This window comes from Lepisosteus platostomus, chromosome 7, assembly GCF_059453375.1.
Source record: "Lepisosteus platostomus isolate fLepPlt1 chromosome 7, fLepPlt1.hap1, whole genome shotgun sequence".
NCBI lineage: Eukaryota > Metazoa > Chordata > Actinopteri > Semionotiformes > Lepisosteidae > Lepisosteus > Lepisosteus platostomus.
In genome coordinates, this window is record NC_142617.1 from 15687908 (window position 1) to 15711437 (window position 23530).

At 36.0% G+C, this 23530-nt stretch overlaps 1 protein-coding gene across 6 annotated transcripts in view; it reads right to left on the reverse strand.

The window, feature by feature from the left end:
* Window positions 1–1154: 1154 nt before the first annotated feature.
* Window positions 1155–23530, reverse strand: part of postnb (periostin, osteoblast specific factor b) — a 30034-nt gene continuing 7658 nt past the window's right edge. The window contains exons 4-25 of one of the 6 annotated variants that reach the window (XM_088639485.1): window positions 22115–22272; window positions 21689–21853; window positions 20309–20455; window positions 19913–20054; window positions 17711–17923; window positions 17019–17153; window positions 16711–16859; window positions 15676–15812; window positions 14855–14985; window positions 14191–14321; window positions 12732–12834; window positions 11810–11877; window positions 11395–11440; window positions 10979–11065; window positions 8871–8942; window positions 7245–7436; window positions 6259–6339; window positions 5683–5763; window positions 3696–3755; window positions 2862–2948; window positions 2631–2666; window positions 1155–2036 (exon numbers count right to left, since the gene is read on the reverse strand). In XM_088639485.1, coding sequence (XP_088495611.1) covers window positions 1984–2036; window positions 2631–2666; window positions 2862–2948; window positions 3696–3755; window positions 5683–5763; window positions 6259–6339; window positions 7245–7436; window positions 8871–8942; window positions 10979–11065; window positions 11395–11440; window positions 11810–11877; window positions 12732–12834; window positions 14191–14321; window positions 14855–14985; window positions 15676–15812; window positions 16711–16859; window positions 17019–17153; window positions 17711–17923; window positions 19913–20054; window positions 20309–20455; window positions 21689–21853; window positions 22115–22272 — 2474 coding nt within the window. In that variant the 3' untranslated portion in view covers window positions 1155–1983. The remainder of the gene's footprint in view (window positions 2037–2630; window positions 2667–2861; window positions 2949–3695; window positions 3756–5682; window positions 5764–6258; window positions 6340–7244; window positions 7437–8870; window positions 8943–10978; window positions 11066–11394; window positions 11441–11809; window positions 11878–12731; window positions 12835–14190; window positions 14322–14854; window positions 14986–15675; window positions 15813–16710; window positions 16860–17018; window positions 17154–17710; window positions 17924–19912; window positions 20055–20308; window positions 20456–21688; window positions 21854–22114; window positions 22273–23530) is intronic. The other 5 variants (XM_088639486.1, XM_088639487.1, XM_088639489.1 and 2 more) reach the window with 5 other exon arrangements.

A 23530-nucleotide genomic window follows, 5' to 3' on the forward strand; every position in this document is an offset into this window, starting at 1 on the left:
ACTGAACATTAAATTGTAGAGTCTCAATGTGGTAGTTAACTATCACAGTTTTAAATAGAGAATTGGTTAAGAAATCGAAGAAAAAGAGTAAAGATAAGGGGTGACTGTTTAAATTAGGGTGATATAAGTATCACAGGGATCTGTACTTGGGACACTGGTCTTCGTAGTTTATTTAAAAAAAGTCTCGATTCTGGTCAAATAAAATTATCCCAAATAAGCAAACACTTGGCAGATGATGTTTAACTTAGACAACTGCAGTGTTTTGTATGAGAGTAGTAAAATATTAATTATAAACACAAAATAGGAAACAATGAACTATAAGCATCTACTTAAGAAAATGTGGAAGATGTATACTGTATGTTGATGTGTCATTTACATTTTCCAGACAAAGACAAGCAAATAATATGTTGGCATATATTGCTAAAAGCGTAGAATTTAAATCAAAATGATGATAAAATAGTATAATGCTCCAGTAAGGCCCCAATTAGAATATTGTATACTGTTTTGCTCACCACATTAGAAAACAGATATTGTTGCTCTGAAATCTGTCTAGAGAAGAGCAACCAGACATTCTGGGGCTTCGGGAAATGACCTACGCTGACAAGCTATGGGAACTGAACCTTTTTTTTTAACAATCTTGAAAGGAGACACTTATGATGGAACTTCATACAATTATTCAACAACCTCAAAGACAAAATTAACCCATTTCTTCAGAATGAACGATGGAACATAAACCGAAAGCAGTGCAAACATGGAAATGCATTTTAAAACTGAGAACAGGAGATGTTTCTTTACCCAACAGACAATGTGAAACAAGCTCTGTGAAACATATTTTGAAGATGGCATCTTTCAAGGAATAGAAGCACGAGATTCTTGGATGTATTACTTACAAACTACAAATTGATGGGCAGAATAGCTTCCTCTCATTTGCCACTTTTCTTATGCTATTTTATAAATAATTCCTATCTCAAATCATTCCAGGGGAATAACAATCAAAGTCATTGTGTGCAACTTAAGAGCAAGTGCTATATGATTGTGATTTTACTGTATTAACTATTGTTTCTCATACACAATTAATTGGATGGATAATGGTAAAGCAAAAAAGCAGCTTTATTTATAAAAGTAGAATTCTTTTAAAAAAAAGGAGGTTGCTATTAACATTCAATAAAGTTTTTTATTGAATAATCATTTCCTAAAACAAGTAAAAAAGGCACGGAAAACATTATAAGCTTTGTGTACAATAAATGTACAGAAAACAACCAAAAATGGCTTTCAGAAAATATGAAAGATGCATTTCAGTGGCTAGTCTCTTTAAAAAATAAAAACAAAAAAAACAAAAAACAGATGCATATAGCTAAAATGAACCACTGAAAGAAATCAGAACTAGAATGATAAAACCTGGCCAAGAGTCAAGTTACATAATTTACATCATCAGTTAGTACCTGAAAAGAGCAAAGCATTACTTTATTTCTTTGAAGAAAAGCATTCTTAGTTCTGAATGTGAGCACCAATAAGTTTTGATCATGCAGATGTAACCATTCCTTTTTATCTGACCTGCATCATAATCACTAGCCAAGGAATGGCCTCCAAAAGAAAAAAAAAATGTTTCATTGCCAGACTTTTTTCTAAAAAATGAAAATACATGGTGTATATTCTTTAATTACTATCTTCCCATTCCCACACCACATTTCACAAGTTCTCATGTGTATTCAGGTACAGTGTTAATATATGAGGTGGTCTAAATACTCTTTTGGAATGCAACATTTTCTTACAGCTATAAAGATGGTTATTTAGCGTAGGGCTGACAAGCATCAAGTGATCATTTCCACTGAGGTTTTTACATTTATTTATCCCAGAGGCATTTACCTATCTTGCGTTTGGACCAGTTTGGCTCTTGGTTTTGGTCCTGATGGTTTACATTTACTCTCATTCTCCTCACAAAGTATTATATGGAAGTGGTAGTGAGATTTCTCAATTACTCAATCACTGCCGAGGGATTCGTTTATGCTGGGCGAGTCTAGTCCTTCTTCGGGGTGCTGCAGCAAATAGAAATTATCAGTCAGGTAAAAAAGAACAAAATCACCACTTGGAAAAGTCAATCAATCAGAAATCTACAAAAACAATACAACTTCTGACCTCTACTTCAGATATTTCTAGCAACACCAGAGCATAAATCCAGTTTTTTTTTTGTTTAGACTATTACAGTGGCATTTTTCAGTCATTTTAATGGCATTATATATAAGATATTGTAACGCTTACGGCCGACAGGCACTGTGTAAGAGCCGGTGTACCAGAGCAGGTGACGTCACCGCCCTTCCCAGTAATAGCAGGACCACAGCCCCTGGACTGTGGAGAGATCTCTCTTTAGCTCACCGGGCTGGGTCCCTGCTGAGCGATGCGGGAGTCCCGGGTTCGAGCCCCCAACGGTGGGGGGCCGACCTAATGCGGCAAGGGCGCCCGCCTGAGCCCCCGTTGTGTTACAATATGTTTGAGAATGTTTCATATTACTGTCTAAAGCTGGAGATTAAAAATGCTCAAAAATAATATGTGACCAAATGTGGGTGAGCTTTGGGGTTCTCCACCTCCTGAACATTCTTAAAATATAATGAAATATAATTAAATATAGGTACCTGTTGGAATTCTTCTAGAAGGATTTCTCACTGTTCCTGATGTTAAAAGAAAAAAAAAGAATAATGAATAAAACATGGTGTCAAGTGGGGAGCTGTGTCAGCATGCAGTCAGCAAAGGAGCTGTTAATTACACGCTGAAAGAAAATTTATTTGAACTTTGCAGTATGGAATGAACCATGGTGTCTACAAGAATAATTCATGTTTTCTTCTTGAAGCGTGGGTTCTTCAAACCTTGAATGAATGTGGTGACTTTCTCTGAATCAGACTCCAGTTGCTGGGGCTCTCCTTCGATTGTGGTGTGGTACTGGGAAAAAGGTCCTTAGGGGGAAAATACATATTAAACTTTGCTCAATCCCCAAGAAGACAACAACTATCAAACTTCAAGATGTGGAAGAACAAAGCTGTGAAAATTCTGAGCATGAAAGCCCTTTCAGATGTTGGTTATACAGTACATTGCATGTGGTAGGGCTACAGTAGTGGTTATATTGCTAAATTATTGTTTCTTCACCATAAAAAACATCAACTTTCCTAAATTAAAAAGCACTTTTCTGAATACTTCTCAGGTCATGACCCAGTGCTGTTGTGAATATAGTTCAGATACTGTCCCTAGTCTAGTAAATGCTGCATCACAATCAATATGGTCAGTTTATTTAATCTTGTTAAGTGACCTGTCAAGGCCAGGCAAATCAAAGCTAAACTAAGTGGTAAATGAGAAAAGGTCAACCATTTCTGGGTCTTTGTCATGGTACAGTATAAACTCATATTGCGATATTACTGAAATGTGGGAAAAGAATCATACATACATGTACATACTGTATAACTGAATAGGTAATTTGATATGCACTGTATTCTCAAACACACAAAATAGAAGTTTTAATATATTAAAAAACTGAGACCCTTAGTGTTACATAATGCAGGACTAGAGAATTCTAAAATGTTTTTGGTTATGCTTATCTTAAGCTTAATTTTTAATTGAAAAAGAAACAAGGTAAAGAACCAATCATTGGAAGCCAATGATTAAACAGAACTTTAAATTTGAAAGAGGAAAAATTCAGAAAAAAACACCTTCAATGACTTGAGGCTCCCCCTGAATCACTTTGGTCACTTTGGTGTACCCAGTTCCAGCTACGGTTTGAAAAAGTCAGTATTAGACGAAACAATTGAAAAAAAAAAAACATCAGCTTCAAGGTGAATTTACATTTTCTCACTATTTTCTGTACATGGCTGTTATATCGCACAGAGGCGGACTGCTTTGTGAAATAGAATCTTATTAAAAACACCAATCATAATTTAATACAACTAAACTGTTGTCACCACTAAGAAGTCTAATGACATGCCCTCATCTATAGAGTAAAATAACATAATTATTTTTTAGAGAAAAGCTCAAACATACTGCATTCCCGAATGTTTCTGTACTGTATAATATTGAAAATTGAGCTGAAAGGAAGGTTTTTAAACCAGTGAGTATATTAATTCTGATATATGATATACAGAGTATATAAATGATGGAAAAAAACAATCTCATTTTCAATCCAAAGAAAAACATGACTATATCAAGTTGATTGTAGCAATTAGGAAAGAAAACATTTTCTAGAAAGTTAACATGATTCCCAACCTCCATTTAGTCCATATTTATCAAACCAGGCTCACAGCTTTTTGCTATTTGAAGCTTTGATCTTCTATCACTAATGAAGTCCTCATGCTATTCAGTGAGTCACATATCAAAAAGGACTGAGCCAAGCAGAATAATATGGCATAAACGTGGAGATTTTCCAAGGCCCATTCTGTAAATCATACAGTACATCATGTGCTTGTGTGCATTGGTTTCCTGTCAAAATAGAACATTAAGTAACTACTATCTGAGGTAATTCAGTTAATGAAAAACACTAGGATGAATTATAGTCTTTAATGCTATTGTCACTGGACACCAGCAGTGCAACCTAGTGATAAAATCTGAAGAAATACTGGTTTCCATAATCTACAGTATAGTATAGTACAATAAAATCTTATTTTTATGCTCTCTACAGAACACGTCTTAAAAAATCTCCACCAGCACTGAAACCCTTATTGTGGTCTGCACACAGCTGTTGTTCTACAAAGTTGCATGAAATTGCATTTCTCTGGTTAAATAGTTTTACCAGATACACCCACTGCCTGGGATAAATTCCTCCTACTCCTGTCTGCTTAAGAGTAATTTAAAGATGTACAGTATGATGCATTTTGGGCCAGAACGTGAATGTTTGTTAATTCAAAATTTAGCTTTATCCTGTAACAGAGTGGGGGAGCAGCATCAGTGAGTGAGCTGCACATAAACCAGCAGAGCTTTATTTCACACTGCACAGTAAAACAAAAGAAGGGAAACCTCAATGTTTCAGCTGTGGAGCCCACCCACCTCAACAAACCTGAAAAAGGCCCCACAGCTGAGATATTGTGTTTTTCCTCTTTTTATTTTTAAAGCATGGACCTATCTTCTGGTTGTTCTCTTTTCTTGCTCTTACTGGCCCTAGAAACATATACAGGGGTGAATCTGGGTAAATGTTATGCATCATTTTATTATTCATGCATACCACAGCATATTTGCATACTACAGTATGTGCACTAAATATCATTTAGCAAAAATGCATATTTGTTTTCTGTTTTGTACTGTATATCTTAACATGCCTGTCTATGGCATATTACTTTCTATATATTTGTTTCTTTACAAATTGTGGTCTAATAATTTTTACTTTTGAATCATATTTAGTGCACAGCAGCATTTTGAGGGCTGAAAAATAACCTGTATTCACCTAATTTATTTCTTGTATCTTTATTGTCTAGAGATATTTTTGTACATAAAACCATACTGTATATACGCATGTACAGTATTACAATTTAGGAAGGATATAAATACAGCCCTCAAAGAACTACAGAAACAGGAGGATCTGCTTGTTAAGAAATTACAGTATGTCATACAGGGAGGGGATGCTGACAGTTATAAACATCAGAAAAGCAATCATAATTATCCTGACTGCAGATTGGATCCAATGGGATTAGTCTACCCCAACCAACTAACCTCCCTGGAGAAGCCTTTTGATTTCTTCTTCTTCAAGTAAGTGTGCTTCACTTTCAAGTAGTTTCGTAACCTTGGTAGCTTCTGATAGGGCACATGGCAAAAACACCTTGTTCACACATCTGTCTCTCATTAAAGTGCATCTTCTGACTCAGAACATCAGCAATGTCAAAAAGAAATGTCTCAAGGAAAACATCAGGCCTAAAATGATAAGGCTTATCCATTTAATAAAAAAATGCCTTTTGTTTTCCTTCTCTCTTATGCAAAACACTTGTTAATTCTCTTTAAAAACTTGGGGAGGTTGTAGCAGTGCCATTTCATCTTTCAGAAGTTATAGATCCCTTCATGTGAAGAAACAAAAACTGTGCAGGAAGGTTTAATTATTCATGCAAGGGCAGACAGACACATAAGGGAGTTGTACACTCCCCCACACTCTCATTTCCAAACTCTGTGTATCATCCTGTCTGAGTGTTGTTAACCTCAATATCCCTGATTATGACAATGCTTTGCCTTTAATGGTAGGCTATTAATCATTAATCAACCACAGACAATTATTCACACTTAGAGCTTTTCACTGACCTTCACTGAGAATCTTCTTGATCTCTCCATCAATTTCATGCTGGCCATCGGTGGAAACATGAGTGACTGCGTACTGAGGACCTGGGTTGAAATAAGAACATGGTGAGCGGTTTCCGGAATAAGAATAGCAGAATGACAATTAAAGACATTTTTGTCAGTTTCTATTTTAATAGAGAAAACACATATAAATAAGGTAGGGGAAAGCTATTTCCAAAATTTAAACTATAAGATCAAAAGTCACTACGTTTTATGTTTATATCACTCCTTAACTTCTTTACTAACACCTATACTGAAAGGGCTAGATTGGTAATTTGCCAGCAGAATGCTAAATGAGTCAAGTATCAAAGATCGATTACGTTGGGAACACTCTTGCTGAGGAGAGGAAATCAATCAAGCAAAAGCAAAATGTTACTAAACAGCTGCACCCTAATGAGATCAATTTGTTCTTATTCTTATTCTTGTCTTATTCTTCTTGAACAAAATCAGCACCTTTACTTGTAGTAAGGTTATTCCGAAGTTCTCTACTGTATCATTACTTTTCGTATAGAGGATTCATGGTGAAGATCTAGACAGTGATGGAGAATTTTGATTTTCACTTGCCCTCTCCTATTGTCAAAAGTACCAGGTTCATGAACGCGGCTCAGACGCTTACTTACAGCACTGGGTTAACTAGATTTCCATGTTATTGTCATGGTAGATTTCCTTCTCATGAGCCATAGAGTTCACCACATATTTACAACTGTACAGTCGTGTCACCACGTATAAATACATGAACATTGAGGTGGCTGAGCAGTGACATTGTAGCATATCATTATGATAATTCTTTTTAGTTGCTTGTCATTTTTACAAAATGTTGGTAGTTCTGACAAATTTGCAAGTAGTCATATTTTCCTTTGTTTCTATAATTGATTCCAATAATATATAACTCAACATTTATAAACCTTGTAGCTGTGATTCAATTGCTGTTTCTCCAGAACTTACAGTACCTTCAATGACACGTGTAACCTTGGTAAGGGTGGGATCTCCCTCAATGACTCGTGTAACCTTGGTAAGGGCTGGCTCTCCCTCAATGACCCGGGTCACCTTGGTAATGGCAGGTTCACCTTCAATGACTCTTGTCACCTTAGTGATAGATGGCTGTCCATCAACAACCCTAGTAATTTTTGTAATCTGAGGTCCTAAAGCAAAAATATCCAAAAACAGAGAATAAGATTTCAAACTAATATTAATATCACAGTACAACCTGAACAGTGTATAGAGATCAGGGTCAAATAGTAGCTACAAAATTGCTAATGCAATACAAACCACATGTACAGTAGTCTGGTGTTCTGAATGTGGAGACAAGAAGCCTTAGAGCATCTTATCACTTACAGTATGTAAAAATAATGAAATAAAAGGTATATAGAAGAGCATATATAAACTAAAATATTGTAGGATACTAATGGAAAAAAAATATTTATTTTTCATTGCAGCTGGCCTTATGCAGGAAAACAAATAAAAATTGATTGCTTTTTCCAAATGAGTAAACAGTTTACAGCTGTTCTTCCTGGCATTTCTCATCAGAAGTATTTCATCTTGATTAAACCTCACATTTTAAAAGATTATAGAGGTGTAAAATAAGATCACCAGCATCTTTTATTTGTCCACAGTTTGAGACCCTTTGTTTGCACTGTGCAGGTTGTACAATAACAGTTTTCAAACATTACCTGTGTGGACATGCACATGCAGCTGTGGGGACTTGTGTATAAGGGTGATCATGCATCACTCTTCCTCTGTTGTCTCTGCCTCAGCAAGCTAACCTGTTTTCAGGTGCTTGAAAGCGTGGATTAAACCGAGACTTTCAGATAAAGGTGCTCTTAATGCAATATTTCCATCACTCTCCAGCACATCGTGGGAGTAAAAGTTCAGTGTTCCTCATGGGCTTTCATTGAAGACAGAAACGTAAAATTTGGGGAATACTCAAACAAACAAACAAAACTGCACTTCAGAACAACACTCTTTTATATCTGACACATTTAGAACCACAGAGCTTATTATAGTTCTTCTGTGTTAAATGTAAGCTTGCCATTGTTGATTAATTTACAAATCTGATTTCTTTTTTGTTAACTACATTTCTGTGCTTTATACATTTATTTTTTTGGTTGTTTTTAGGTTTAAGAACAAAAACATTCTGAAGTGAAAACCTTGTTTTTTAAAATGTCTCTGCATGCAGTACAAATGATACCACTATTAACTTCTTAAATTTAGAATATTTTAAAATACAATACTGTAAGCAGTATTTTTCATCAATAAATGCATCAATTAAATTGAATTAAAATTAGAAAATAACATACAACTATCAAAAATGCAATTCACTGTATTAACTACGTGTGATGGGATAAGTTAGTGCAGAAATACAGACTCTTATTTTCTTTAAGCATTACTGAAATTTAGTGAAGTAAATGAACACTATCAATGACAGCCCATACTGTATTCACATACTGTAATATGTGAATACATTTTAAAAGGAGCTGACCAAGGAAATCAGTGTGTCAGCCACACCAGTGAGCATAAACTTCATTCAACCCGTGGAGAGTGTGGCTGAACATGCGCAGCTGTTGAGTCCTGAATACCTTTGAGGACATGGTAACTGTTTCTCCCAGTGGCTGCATGATACCTGTATTCCTGATCCTTGAGCATGGAATCTGGATATACAAATTCATGTACAGCAGAACATCTTTGTCATATGTACACAATTCCCCAAGAACATCACTTGCTTAAAACCAACAGCACAACATTTTCTGAAGTTTATATTGATGCGTCTTGTGCATTTCCTGTCATCAAAGGATGATTCCATCCTTGCAACTAGAATTCCTACAGTATGCTGTAGAATTATGATATAATTTGTCATCCCTTCTAACCACTTCTTTCAATTCAGTGTCATAAGGAAGATGGAGCCTATCCCAGCAAGCAATTGGAGCAAGGCAGGGTACACCCTGGACAGGACACTAGTCCATTACAGGGGAGACACACAGATCACACACTCCCACCTAGGGCCTGATTTCCCAGAAGCCAATTAACCTACCAGTATGTTTTTGGACTATGGGAGGAAACTGGAGCACCCAAACATTGAAATTCTACACAGGTACTGTAGCACCCCTGGAATTGAACCCAGGGCCCCAGAGCTGTGAGGCAGCAATGCTACCCACTGCACCACCCATGTTTTGTTTTTTTTTATTTCAATTTCCCTTTCATAGAAAGCAAGTTGGTCAGTAGCTGAAACAAAAAGGACTTTTCAAGAGATGTGCAGCTCACCTCCTCCATTGGTTCAAATTATGTTACTATGGGCAAGTTACTGAACTTCCCTGTGCCCTTTCATTGGTTACATTTGAAACCAAGGTCTCTTGTGAACGACTATACCTCTGTAGCTGCAGCTGTTGATGCATATTTTACAGTTCAGCTTTGGAAATTCACTTAAGAAAAAAGTGTGTGATAAATAATCAATTATGTGTATAGAAATATATATAAAATCCCCCAAACTTAATGATAAATAATTAATACCTGTAAAAAGGGTATACCTTAAGTATTGTTCTAGTCCTCAATACCTCCCACAATCCATGCACTGTACTAAAAAGTACTGTACTAAGTTCATCCTGCATCTAGTGAATTTGTAAGGAAAATTGGAGATTTAAACAAGTGTCAGAATAATTTAAACCAGGGCTTTAGAAGAAACATGTTTCTGTTTATATAATTTTTTGGAACCTTGAAAGTAAGACTTGTATACCTTACTAACAACAGATGGCATAAGACAGATATGCTGGATTTTTTAAAAAGATAATCAGTGCAAGTTGTTTAGTGTATAGGATAGTGGAAAACTGCATAGTTGTGAGTAGCCTGTTTTCATCATAATGTTTCTTATATATTATCAGTAACTGTGTAATTGCTTAAAATGACTGATAGTTTTCTTTATGACTGACAAACAAAGAGGCCTAGTCATTATATGTGTAGATTAATTTTGTTCTTTGAACACAGCAGTCATTGTGCACTTCCTAGGAGACTTGACTACCGGCCAAACTAACCCATAACAAACCCTGCCTATTTTTTTTTTTCATTTCAGCTCATTACACAGTATGATGTTTTGGATACAGTGAGCTTCTAATTATGCTGTTATCATCTGGTCAGTATACATGTCTACAAACTGTAATCATATTATTAATTGTTAATTATAGGCATATTCTCAAAGACAGCTTTCATGCATACAATACTTTGAGGATGAAACAGTAATGGCTAATAGTGGAACTACCAATGCTATTTTAACTTATAGATTTGCCTTTCAGCTCTACCTCTTACAACCCAGTCAAAAACGTACATTTTTATGTCTATCAAAGGCTTTAATTGCAGAAATGCCCAGTACAAATATTCATGGCTGTGTCGGCTACTTAGTTTAAATTATAACCCTCATCAATGATGCTCCTTCATCATTGTTCATCAAGGATTATACAAATTTAATTTAAGTGAACTGTGTTCTTTATTGGGTATCATATCGTTTTGTGGTGTTTTATCAATTCAATTAGTTAATGATGTCTCACACAAAACTCTAGAAACGTTCTTGAAATAAATCACACAATTTCTCTTGATGTTACCATTGCAGACATTCATATGGGGATTTTATATATACTGTATATATTATAAGATATATTTATTTATAATATATACATATATTGTATACATTATAAATTACCTCCTTGGATGACTCTGGTGACTGTCTGAGTTCCGCCTCCAATTATTTTAATCTCAGGTTCGCGTACCTCTGTTTTAATTATCTTTGCTATGGATTAAAGACAAAGGCAGCTATCATAATTATTTGGATGCAATCTTATTGAAAGTCAAGAAAATACATGGTAAAAAATAGAAAAAATATAAATGTTAAACAGAAGAGAAGTGATAAGTATGCTTTGTGGGTTTGTACACGTTTCAGATTCTGGCAACTTTATAACAAGAGCAACAAATTAAGGGAGGCATAACCACATTCACTTCTTTTTGAGATCATAAAATGTGACCAATATAAAGTATACCAACAAAATAATCAAAGACTCCTAAATGGATAGCCTTTAGAAACAAATGAATATAACAGAAAGTGCTTTTTTCTTTACTTACTTAAGAATGTCAGAGGAATTTCTTGGTATCTGTATCCCTGAATAAACTAAAAGAAAAAAAAGAATATCAGGAATACTGATAGCCAGATGTGGGATATCAACAGAGATTTAGTGCATTAACTGTATTATTATAAGATCATAATGATTGCAGTGATCTGAATATGTGCAGTTTGTAGGACATAGCTATGTATTTTTAATATTCTGATATACTCTGTAAAACAGTAATACTGTACATTCACAAACCCTCTTAGACAGGTTTTAGAAAATGGAGTTTCAATATTTGGTGACATTCAATTAATTTTCAAATGTAGTATTTTGCACACTCAGTAGTCCGGAACATTTTATTTTTCTCAAACACGTGTGGCTGTTTGAAACAGTAAATGTTGACAAGAACTACTGTATAAAGTCTGTCATACCTTGAGCTGAATGTGCTTGATCAGTCTTTTCAGTATGGTCAGGAGCTGTTGGTTTCCAACAGGGATATCTGCAATGTTTAACACAAACAGGAAGTGATATGCTCTCACCCCTTTAAATAATATCTTTTCATTATTTACTTTTGTCTGGCTAACATTTCTATAAATGGTTTAGTTGTTTTTTACAACTAATACTCACTACTAATATTGTCACTTATTATGTTCTTACATGTGACTTTTTGTATGTTTCAACAGACAAGCAAACATGTAGAGAAAAGAGAAATGCTAGTGAATTGAAACTTTTAATTGAGATCCAAACTGTAACTCAAACATATTTAATGTTCAATTTAGAAACCGCTGCATCTTTTTGAATTACTGTAACCAAGCCTTAACATGCCAGCAAACACTTCTGTGACCAGAAAATTTGACTGTAATTTAGAAAAAGGACAATTTGACAATGGACAAAACAATTGCAATCGACACTGTCGAAACAATCTCCAGCTGTGGCAGTTTTGTCTGTGGTACTGTTCCCACGACACATTTACAAAACTATATTGACTTTGACAATGGGCCACCACAAGACCTCCACTAACAAAACTGTTATTAAAAAGATTTCAAATCTGGCATTGTACAGTAGATGTGATAATGCTAAAGAAGCATTGAGAGAGATCCAATTTACTCCAACTGCTATATGCATGTAAAGTTCACTTCTGTATATTATCCAAGATACATTCCTGTTAAGCAATATAGAGTCCCTAAATTTGTATTTTCCTCTGAACAACACTCCTATTACTTTCTGTTTTAGGCCATTCATGCCTAATTTGTAAGTGATTTGCAGTTGTAATGTAAACTGTGGCTACGACTACAACAACAGCACATCTATTAGGAATAATAATTATAATACAAGTAAAAATGTAACACTTACCTCGTGGATAGAGAAGAGACTTGACAATGTGAACCACACCGTTTGTTGCCATGACATCGCTTTTATCTGCTTTCACCTCATTCACCAGGATAGTGTTGTTAATCTAAACATAGAAAAGAAGTGACCATTATTCTTTCTCATGATGGGTACTTCCTTTAATATTGTCAACTTTATTTTTATTAACACAAATTCCTGTTGAAACAACATGAGACTTGATGCAAAGCTAAGAAAGAATAAAAGCAGGAGCCAGACAAATTTAGATAAGGTTTGCTTTTTTACATTAGAAACATGAGGGCTTACAACAGAAGGTGTGAAGAACTGAAATAATGGTACAAAATTTAGCCACAATGGGAGCAGGCCCCTAAATCTAAATCACAAGACAAATTTAATGAAAAGGGTCCGCTAATAGAAACAAAAATCAGGCCAGGATATCATTTTACATCTAGAAAAATCTATCATTGTTTTCTTTTAGGAAGTTAAAAAGTATATACTGTATACTGTAGCCATCAGCTTTGGAAAAAGGAAAACAATTTCAATGTTTCTTGAGTCTTAGAGATAACATTTAAACAAAAAATGAATGAGAGTAAACCAAAGGAAACAGATTTGTAGACATTTGTGAGATTTTGAAGATAATTATAATAATAAGAATTATAATTATGTAAGAATTATAAAAATACGAATATTGTTCTTAGGAAAATAATTGAAGATTTTCTTATGAATCAATCCCATCCCATTTGGTGAGAAAATAATATAATAAGTACTGTAAGTTTGGCAGGTTATGTAATGCTATACCAAATGATAAAGATGTATCTCAAAAACCATACATTTGTGTGCACACATTTATATTATTATTATTATTATTATTATTATTATTATTATTATTATTATTATTATTATTATTATCATCATCATCATCAACTTCATCATCATTGCCTTCTTCATCCTAACAGATGCCTTAATCTTAGCTGCATAAGATTTAATAAAGAATGGAGTTGAGAACTGAGGGATCACAGGTGCTACAGTATCTAAAGGTGGTCAGAGACTCGACTAATTTCCATAGGTGACTCTTTACAGCACTGAAAAGCAAAGGAGGGAGTACAGAAAGTCTGTGGGAAAAAGAATCAGTGAGGGGGGGCACATACATACACACAGTGCAAAGATATGTACATGTATTAATGAAAACCTTGGTGCTTTCCAACACTTAAAGATGTTCAGTTCTTCATCTTAACATCTTGAATATTTTTTTGTTCCTGAAGGATTTGAATTCCATTCTAGTGTATTCTGGTTACAGTACAAAATAATCTGAAAGAAAACATCTCTTCAGTTCCAAAGCTTTTTTTGAAAATGAGAAAACATACGTCATAAAAAGGCCCATTAATTTGACTGGGTAGCCTGAATGAATGATATTCTTTCATAACTAAACAGCTAAGGTATGCATACAGAAGGAGTGTATACTCACTGCTTTCACCATAAGGTTGCTGCCTGCCATGGATTTCAGAAGATTGGTGACTCCACTCTCCATTCCACCACCGATGAAAACGCCATTGCTCAAGTGGTATAGCAGAATGGTCTTGAGGGCATTGGGGTCACCTGTTGAGTACACGGGAGAAACTTAACACCTGAGAATACTTTTAATATTAGATTTGGTTGTTATAGAAATCAGTGGAAACGTATTATTAAATCTGGAAATGCCCATATCATAAAACGTTTTTAAAATAGAATATAGTAGGTAAAAAATGATGTGTATACATTAACAAATCCACATATACTGTGTATATATATATATTTACACCTGTTTTTCATGATATATGTCTTTGCATTAAAATTATCTGTTTTGGCACTGATTTTTTAAACAATCAATTGTATTTTTTAGGGAGCAATCGTATTAAATTATTAAAGCTTTCTGCCTAAGAAAACCAATCAAATCAGTTTTGACGTGACGTCTTCAGAAGTATTCAAGGATGAGCACAGTTGTGAATGGGTTTGGTCAATCTATAACATTTCTGTACTGTTTTGAATATATAATGATATATATATATATGATCGATATACTGTATATAACTTTGATGCTCCTTCTGTTTTTGAGAGAATCGGTTTTCTTTGTCAGCTTGCTGAACACTTACTTGTAAGAATCTCAATCTCCTTCTGAGTCAGACCCTCAAAAGCATCATTGGTTGGTGCAAAGAGAGTCCAATCTCCTTTCTGCTTGAGTACCTCAGTCAGGCCGGCAACATCCATCAGCTGCAAGAACATGCTGCAATGGAAATGCACAAAAGATTTTAAAATGGCAACCATACACCATCAAAGACCGTAAGCATATTTTGGCTGTGTTAACCATACAATTGCCATTTATTTTGTAATAATAATAATTCCTGGCACTTATAAACCCCTTTTCTGGACACTCCATTCAAAGTGCTTTACAGTTAATGGGCATTCCCCTCCACCACCACTAATGCTTTGCACCCACCTGGATGATGTGGGTGCTTTGAAATAGGTGCACAGCTATGGAGATGTGTTAAAAAAACAATCTATTCAAATAGTCTCATGTCAATAATGTTTGCTTTGTTTTCATTTCCTGGGAAGTTATGCATAAACACTAAGCACCAGTGCATAGTACCAGATATTTGCTTTTATAAAGAACACAACAACACTTTCAAAAGACCTTGCTAAAGTCTAATGTTTTTTTTATTAAATAAATAAGTATTAAGTCTGGCTGTACACAGAGGTGTTCATTTTTTAAAAAAAGAGGCTGAGGCTCAGGCTCAAATAGCTCAGACTAATTTTCCTGTCTCATACAGTGTACTCGGCAAGTGAAATGAAAAGCAAATCCTTTTTATTTTGCCTTTTCATCCCTGTAAAAGTCATATTTGTGGTTCACGATTTAGCCAGATGTTTTTTTCAGTAACACATTCATGGAATTCTAGCCTTTTGACGTTGGCACTACCTAAATCGCGCATCACTCTTCAGGATTTCAAACATTGACTTTTCCGCTGGTGTGATGATTTCTCTGAAAAGGTGGATGGCACCGTTTCTCCCTTCTTTGCTGCCTCGCACCATGCAAGAGTTCTCAATGCAGACAGCCTGTTAAGAAGAACCACATAGCTGAGCTTAGCTGAGAAGAAAGCAGTACCAAATTTTAAGACAAAAGTACCAATTGTATATTGACAAGGTCCATTTTACAGCCTATTTGACAATTCTGAAACTAATGCATGGCTGCATTTTAGTGTTTTCTTGACCACCTGCTTGGTAATAAAAAGTAAGGCAGATCTAGGGAACACATCTGTGCTTTCTAAAATTGCTTTCTAAAATCCTTCCATTAGTGGTTCTAACAGATACTTACAGACGTTATTTTAATTGAAAAACATTTTTACTGAGTAGATTTATATTGCTGTGACACTGATAAGTACTGTTACAGGAACATATTAATTTGATTCCTATTGCCAACAAAAACATTTTGTGTAAAACTTTCTTTTCTTCATTTCTATCACATACTCAAGCAGCACTCGGCTCAATATGTATTTGCCTCCTTAAATATGCTATTTTTATGTGATTCAGATTTTTGTGAAACAATGAACTTAGAAAAGCTGTTTAAATGCAGCCCTACCCTTATGATTTATGCTAAAGATCACTTAATGCTACTTCAGTGCACTACGATATTAAAGAGAAATACAAAAGCATGTTCTTGATGAAATTGTAGTTTTGAAATAAATGAAAATTGCATGAACCTACATAATCCTTTTTTATAGCAGGATAATTGGAATTCAATTGAAGAAATGTTATAAAATCAGTTTCCGCAAGAAACAAATAAGAGGAAGAATCAATTAAAGGGATATAAAAGAATTGTTTTAAAAGCATAATGAACAACATGGAGAGGTGTTATAGGAAATTATTTTCATTGCCATTTAATGCTTACAAATGTAAGCCAGACAGACAAATTAAGAATCAAAGAAAATGCTAAAATGCTAAGCAAAAACCTTACAGTGCGGTAAATGAAGACCCTGAGAATCTTCCCTCCGAGGGTCTCCAGGAGCTGTCCATTGTACAGCTGGCTCAGACCAACTTTCAGCTTCAGGATGTGATTCTGCAGGATGATCTTCAGACGCCTCTGGTCCATAGCTAGCACTTCATCTAATGATTAAAACAGTTTTGTAACTAGTAAAATTAATTTCCACCTATGAGTCCAATATATGGAGTTTTATATACAGTATTTTGAATGCCCTGGTACAGATAGCTAAGTAAGCATCTGAACCAGGAACTTCAGTGACTTTGTCCAGAAGCTGTACACACCTGTGAAAGCTCCATTCAGTGGGGCCAACAGGGTGTACTCTGCCTCAGGTCTGAAGGAACCGGCCAGACCCAGCTGAGCAATCATGTCAGTGAAGGTGGACTGAGAGGGTCCAGTGAGCTCCAGAACCTGTTTAGCTTAATGGTAAAACAAACAAAAGCAAGATAAGTATCCTAACACTGCAACTCTATCACAAACAATACAGTCTCTTGGATCTTACTCAAAACCAACAAGCACATATTGCACTACATATGGCATAGACTACCTGGATGCAATACTTTTTATATTGAGTATTGATCAAACACATCGCTATTGCATTTACACTCCAAACCATGAAAAATTGCTGTACATACACATTCTATATGTATGTCTTGACATAAAAATGCTATATATTTTAAAACAGTTCAGAAGAATACAAGTTTGTTATGTGTTGTAAAAAACAACACTTTGTTTTAATACTGAACACTTGTGAAAACTAAATAAAATGGGCTAAACTGTAACTATTTCAAATAAATTCCACCTTCTCTCCATGTCAGTGCTTTAATGCCTTGTGTTCACTAACATTCACAAGTAACAAAATACTTTCTGGAAGTCCAATCCCATGTAGAGATGTGAAAATTTCAGTTCAGGCTAAAGTTCGATGGGAGCTCTAACGTTAACACTAGTGTCAGTTGAAACGGTGGGTGAGGCTCACCTGAATTGGGGATCAGGACCTGGTCGATGAAGTGGATGACACCATTGCTGGTCACGACATCCTTGCGCTTCACCATCTTGATTCCGTTCACTGTCAGGCTCTCGCCGTCGCAGCCGATCTCGATGTTGTTGCCCTCCAGCGTCTCGTAAGAGCTGCCAGCCATGATGGCCTCAGAGCACTGCACCGAGTCCAGAATGTGGAATTTCAGCAGGGCTGTGGGTCAAAACAAACCTTGAAAAATCTCTGTGTTCTGGTGGTTCCTGTTCTGCTGTATTAGAGTGACAGTCTGGGCATCAGTCTCCACACACACAGACACACACTCACACCTGGGTGCAAGACAGGGTACACCTCTAATGGGATGTCAGTCTATTGCAGGGCTGACACACAGACACACCAGAGTCTGATTTTTCCAGATCCCAATTAACCTACCAGTATGTTTTTGAATTGTGGGAGGAAACTGGAACACCTGAAGGAAAGCCATGCAAACAAAGGGAGAACAAACTCTGTGCAGATTATATCCCAGGACCAGAACTGAACCCAGTTGCAATGCTATCCATTACACAACTGTGCTGCCTCACACTTCGAACATAGCGCTTGTCATGCCAACGTATTGTATACTGTATGTTGCTTATGTATAGTGGTGTGTGGGCAGTGGTGGTTCTCTGGGGAATTAGAGGACTCTAGAATTTAAAGGACATGCACTCACAAGTCTAGAAAAAAAAAGGTCTGTTTAATGCTTATCAAAGCATGTCTTTGCTGTCAAAGATTTAGAAGCAAGTAGACTTGTCCTTACAAGTTTAGAAATAAAAAAAAATGTTTTGTTTAATATATTAGCAAAGTGTGCGCTTAACTATCAAACCTTACAGTAATGTGGTATTTAACTCTATTACAGCTGGCATATTATTGGGTTCTTATGAGGAAAAGTCATAGCCCTTCTCCCTTTTGGCATTGTTACCTAATAGAAAGATCAAACTGCCGCCAGTCTCTTGGGATTAAAGTTGATATTTGCATAAATTACCCATAAATGCCCCAGGTGTTTGGCACACTCTTTTGTACACCTTGAAGTGTGCTTATTTTATTATCCTGCATCTCATCAATAGCTATTCCTATTGGTGGTCCAGCCTCCTTATTTAACAGCTGCTCTTTTTCAATGCTTTGTTAAATTCTTTCTGCAACATGAAATGTTTTTAATGTATTTAATCTGATTTAATAAGTATTTTTCAGGCAGTATATGGTAAGGTGCGCAGCAGTCTGGAGCCAGATTGGAGTACACCCAAGATAGAAGGTGTTTGCATTATTATTTCTTGGTGTATTTAGACAGTTTTATAAATGTTTAAGTGAAAGTGCGCCACATTGTATAAGCAGTACAAATGTGTCACCATTTTTATGACTTGCTGTATTTAGACAGTTTTCTAAATGTTTAAGTGAATGTTAGTGCAACTGCCACTACAAAAACCTGCATTACAAAAAATGGAAATAGGATATCTTACTTTGTACTTAATTCCGGAATGCAGTAGTGTGAGTAGAACTTAAACATGTACTGTAGGGATTATGTTACAATGCATAACAAAAAGTCAGTTTCATTCTGTAAATCCACTTTAGAAACAATAACTTAAGTGGGATTTGCCCTTAGTGTGGTCAGGGATATGTTTGCCAGCTGTCTGAGATATAAATAGTATAAATGCTCATTCAGTTGAGCAGTGACTCAGGATGACACATTAAAACACACTTTCTGTAAAAAATAAGAGAAAACGAAACACAACAGGCATTGCCCACAGAGGTTTAATCTCAGACTAGAAAATTGCATAGAAAACAGACTACACTACTGAAGTGAAGAAATACAAGCAGAGTGCTAACTCAAATAATTAGGATGAGTATGTCATTATGGTGATTATCGTAGTAGAAAATATGCTTTTCATCTGTCTGAATAAAGAAAAGGTGCTCCTCAAGATGCATGACATAAAAGGAGATAAACAGGAAGATAGACGTTTTCATTGAATTATTATTATTATTGAATATTACAACTAATATCTTATTATTAAATAGAATATAGACTATGTAACAGCTTTATTATATAATGTTGTTACATTATATAACATAGTCGCATTGAGAACATAGTCTCATTGTATAAACGATTATTCTTTCCAACTATTCCTTTCTCTCCAAAGAGACCGAGAAAGAGAAGAGGCATTTTTAGCTTACCTTGCAGGGCCACCTTGTCACTCATGATCCTTTCCAGCACAGCTCTGGGCAGCTTCTCAAAGGCTTCGTTAGTGGGAGCGAAAACAGTGTAGTGTCCAGGCTCCCCGAGTTTATCCAGCAAGCCAGATGCAACAGTAGCAGCCTAGGGTGAAAGCATCATTTTTTGAAGATTTTTTTGACCCCTAATCTAGTTTGTTATGCTAAGGTAAGGTGAGGCCAGGAGTACCACTGTTCGATATATTTTATGAGTGTAACAATTTAACATTTACCAATTTAACATCCAGGTTGTGAAAAGAACAGCAATTATTACTATTCTATTTGAGAGGGTAATGGAATGTCTGGGCACTTAGCTATTATTACTGCTATTATCATCACTTTTAACATTACTATCCTTACACTCAGGGAGGTCAGGTCATCATCAACTTCAATCACATCTTGAATGGTGTTCCCAACGCCAGTGATGACACGATCAATCACATGAACGACCCCATTGGTGGCGATCTGATTGCCATGGATGACCCTGGCACAGTTCACTGTAACCACCTGTGGTGAGAAAAAAGATAAGAGGTAAAATACGTAAAACACAGCAGAGTATTTTGGCACCCAGTTTTGTCTGAGCTGTGTAGAAAATATGAAGACGTTTTGACTCGCTATGTTTATGTCATACTATGTCAAATGCATGAAATACGTCATATACATCAAAGACATCACACACATCTGCACTTTTCCATAATATACATTCAATTACAAAGCACATCTGGAGAGGTGAAACAATGCGGTGCTGTTTGGCTTTGGGGTCTTGTGGTTCATTTTTTAGTTGATACTTTACAGGTTCAGGTTTCAGTATGATTTTACAACCTTCATGTTAAATATTTTTACATTTCCTAGTTTGTATGCAAAAAAAGACATTTCAATTTGATACCAAAATTGGATGGTTAGTAAATGCTACAGAGGCTGCAAAGCTAATTAAAGCAATTTAAAATGCCATTCAAATGCAAAGTGTTACATGCACGTCACAGAGACAGACACTGTAAATCTAAAATGGTAAAATCCTGATTTTGAAGAAGCATCTAGTGTAACAAAATGTGTGTATACAGTATGATGACATCATTTGCAACTTCTAGACAATATACAGCTACAGTAGGGAGCAATTAAAAGGCAGACAGAATTTTAGGATAAAAGGCTATCAGTTTATACATTAAATCAAGGGATGTTATACCCACTAGATAAATATTCCTGATACCAAAGCAATGTTCTACACTGACAGAACAACTTTTTAAGTTGTAAACATAGTAGACTACCTGATTCATGCATCTGAAATCCTCAAAGGTATTGACAAATCAGCCCTACGGGTGGACTCAGCCATGTTGCTCATGCTTATACCTTTGCTTCTTTCAACATTTTGATGAGATCATTGGATCAAATAACTACTAGAAAACCAAATAAAGTAGATGGACAGAAAGGACTTAATTTACAAAATTCTATGTTCTTATGTTAGGAGGCACAGTGGTGCAGTAGTTATCATTATTGCCTTGCAGCACTGGGTCCATGGGTTCAATTTCTAAAGTGCTCTTTGCGTGTTTTTTATAAGTTATGCCCGTTTGTGTGGGCTTCCTGCGGATGCTCCAGTTTCCTTGCACAGTCCAAAGACATACTGGTAGGTTAATTGACTTCTGGGAAAATTAGGCCCTGGTGTGAGTACACGCATGTTAGTGTCTGTGTCAACCCCTAAACTCTGGCTCCCCTGTAACTCTGAATCTCTGTTTTGAAACCTACCCCATTTGAGTAATGGTTGATGAGCAGACCCTGCTTGTCGTACATTGATTCCACTGTCATGCCATTCTTCAGATCTTTAGTCAAAAGACGCTTGTTCACCATGTGGTAGTGCAGAGCATTGTACAGCTCAATGTTCACGTTGCTCACTAATCCACTCCTTACTTCCTGTAATGGAGAAAAAAAATACTTCAAAATCTGCCATCTACAGTAGTTTCATGCTTTTGTATGTTAAAGATGTCAGATGTTCAGAAAAACACTTTAAACAAAATCTCTAATAAGAGTTCATAGCATCTTATCTGTATTTCCTCAAAGATACCGTACAGTAAGTTAATTATTTTATTTTAGATTTTGATAGGGTGCTGCTTTTCTATGGTATAGGAAGCGTTTTCCATTCCAAATGTCAATCAGTGAAACTGAGTCACTCACAGGATCCAGCAAATCCCAAGCTTCATTACTTGGTGCAAAGAATGTGTACGATCCATGTCCTTCAATCTCCTCTCTCAGCTTTGACCTATCAGAATAATCTTGAGTTGTGATGGCATTAACAAGGCCAAGGGTGCCATACACATTGTCAATAGGAGCCACTGAAAAAAAGATCATAGAAATCAGTAAAGGGCATGATATCACCGTGAATTTTAACTTGATATTTGACTGCCTTGTTTACATTATATACAGTAGAAGTATGATCTTTGTCCATATTATACATACACAATTTCTTTGAAATCACTATTAATTAACTGGTAATTATCATTATTGTAGCTTGATTTGGCTGATGAAACTTACAATTACCTATTAGTACATTTGTTTTGAATATCCATCTGTGTTCTAACCACTTTATCCAATACAGGGTTGTGAGGGAGCTGGAGCCTATCTTGGCAATCAAAGGGTGGAAGATAGGATACGATAGGATGCGAGTCCGTCACACGGCAGACACATAGACATGCACACACTCACCAGGGCCAAGTTTCCCAGAAGCCAATTTACCTACTGCACCAGTGTTTTTGGAATGTGGGAGGAAACCACAGCACCCGGAGATAACCCACATGAACTGAGGGGAGAACAGACAAACTCCACAAAGACAGCAGTGCTAACTACTGTGCTACTGAAGGACTCTAGGTAAGGCATATTTCAACAACAATGTTGTAACCTAGAAGTAGAGCTCATAATCTCAAATATGGAGTCCAAAGGTAACTGCAGTACCATCCTACACTGTTGATCCCACACCCTCTGAGTAGTTGCCCTAAAATTGATTAATCTGGAATTAGACCACTATTGTAAAATTGGTAAAGCATTTGTTAATGTTAGGGTGGTATGGTGCCACAATGGTTGGTATTGTTGCCTTGCAGCTCTTTGGCCTTCGGTTCAGTTCCCTACGTGTGGGAAGTTTGTATGTTTTCCCTTTGTTCAGGTGGGTTTTCTCCAGGTGCTTCAGTTCCCTCCCAGCGTCCAAAGATATACTGATAAGTTACAGTATATCAGTATATAAGCTTCTGGGAAAAGTTGCCCTGCTGTGAGTGTGTGCATCTCTGTGTGTGCCCTGTGATGGACTGGCATCCTGTTCTGTGTATAGTGTGTACTGCCTTGCGACTGTTGCTTGCCTGGATCGGCTTCAGCTCCCCCCGACACTGTACTGGATAAAGTGCTTAGAAAACGGTTGGGTGGATAAATGTAAATACTGTTTTTTTTTTCTGAAGCATTTCCTGTTTTTGGATAGCTGAAATACCAAAAACAAACATTTATTTATGAATAAACTTCTAAACAAACTGGTAAAATGGCACCGAGGAAGTCCTTTTGAAAGCATTATTACATCTGGAAATCATTGATAGTTCTTTTATGAACAAC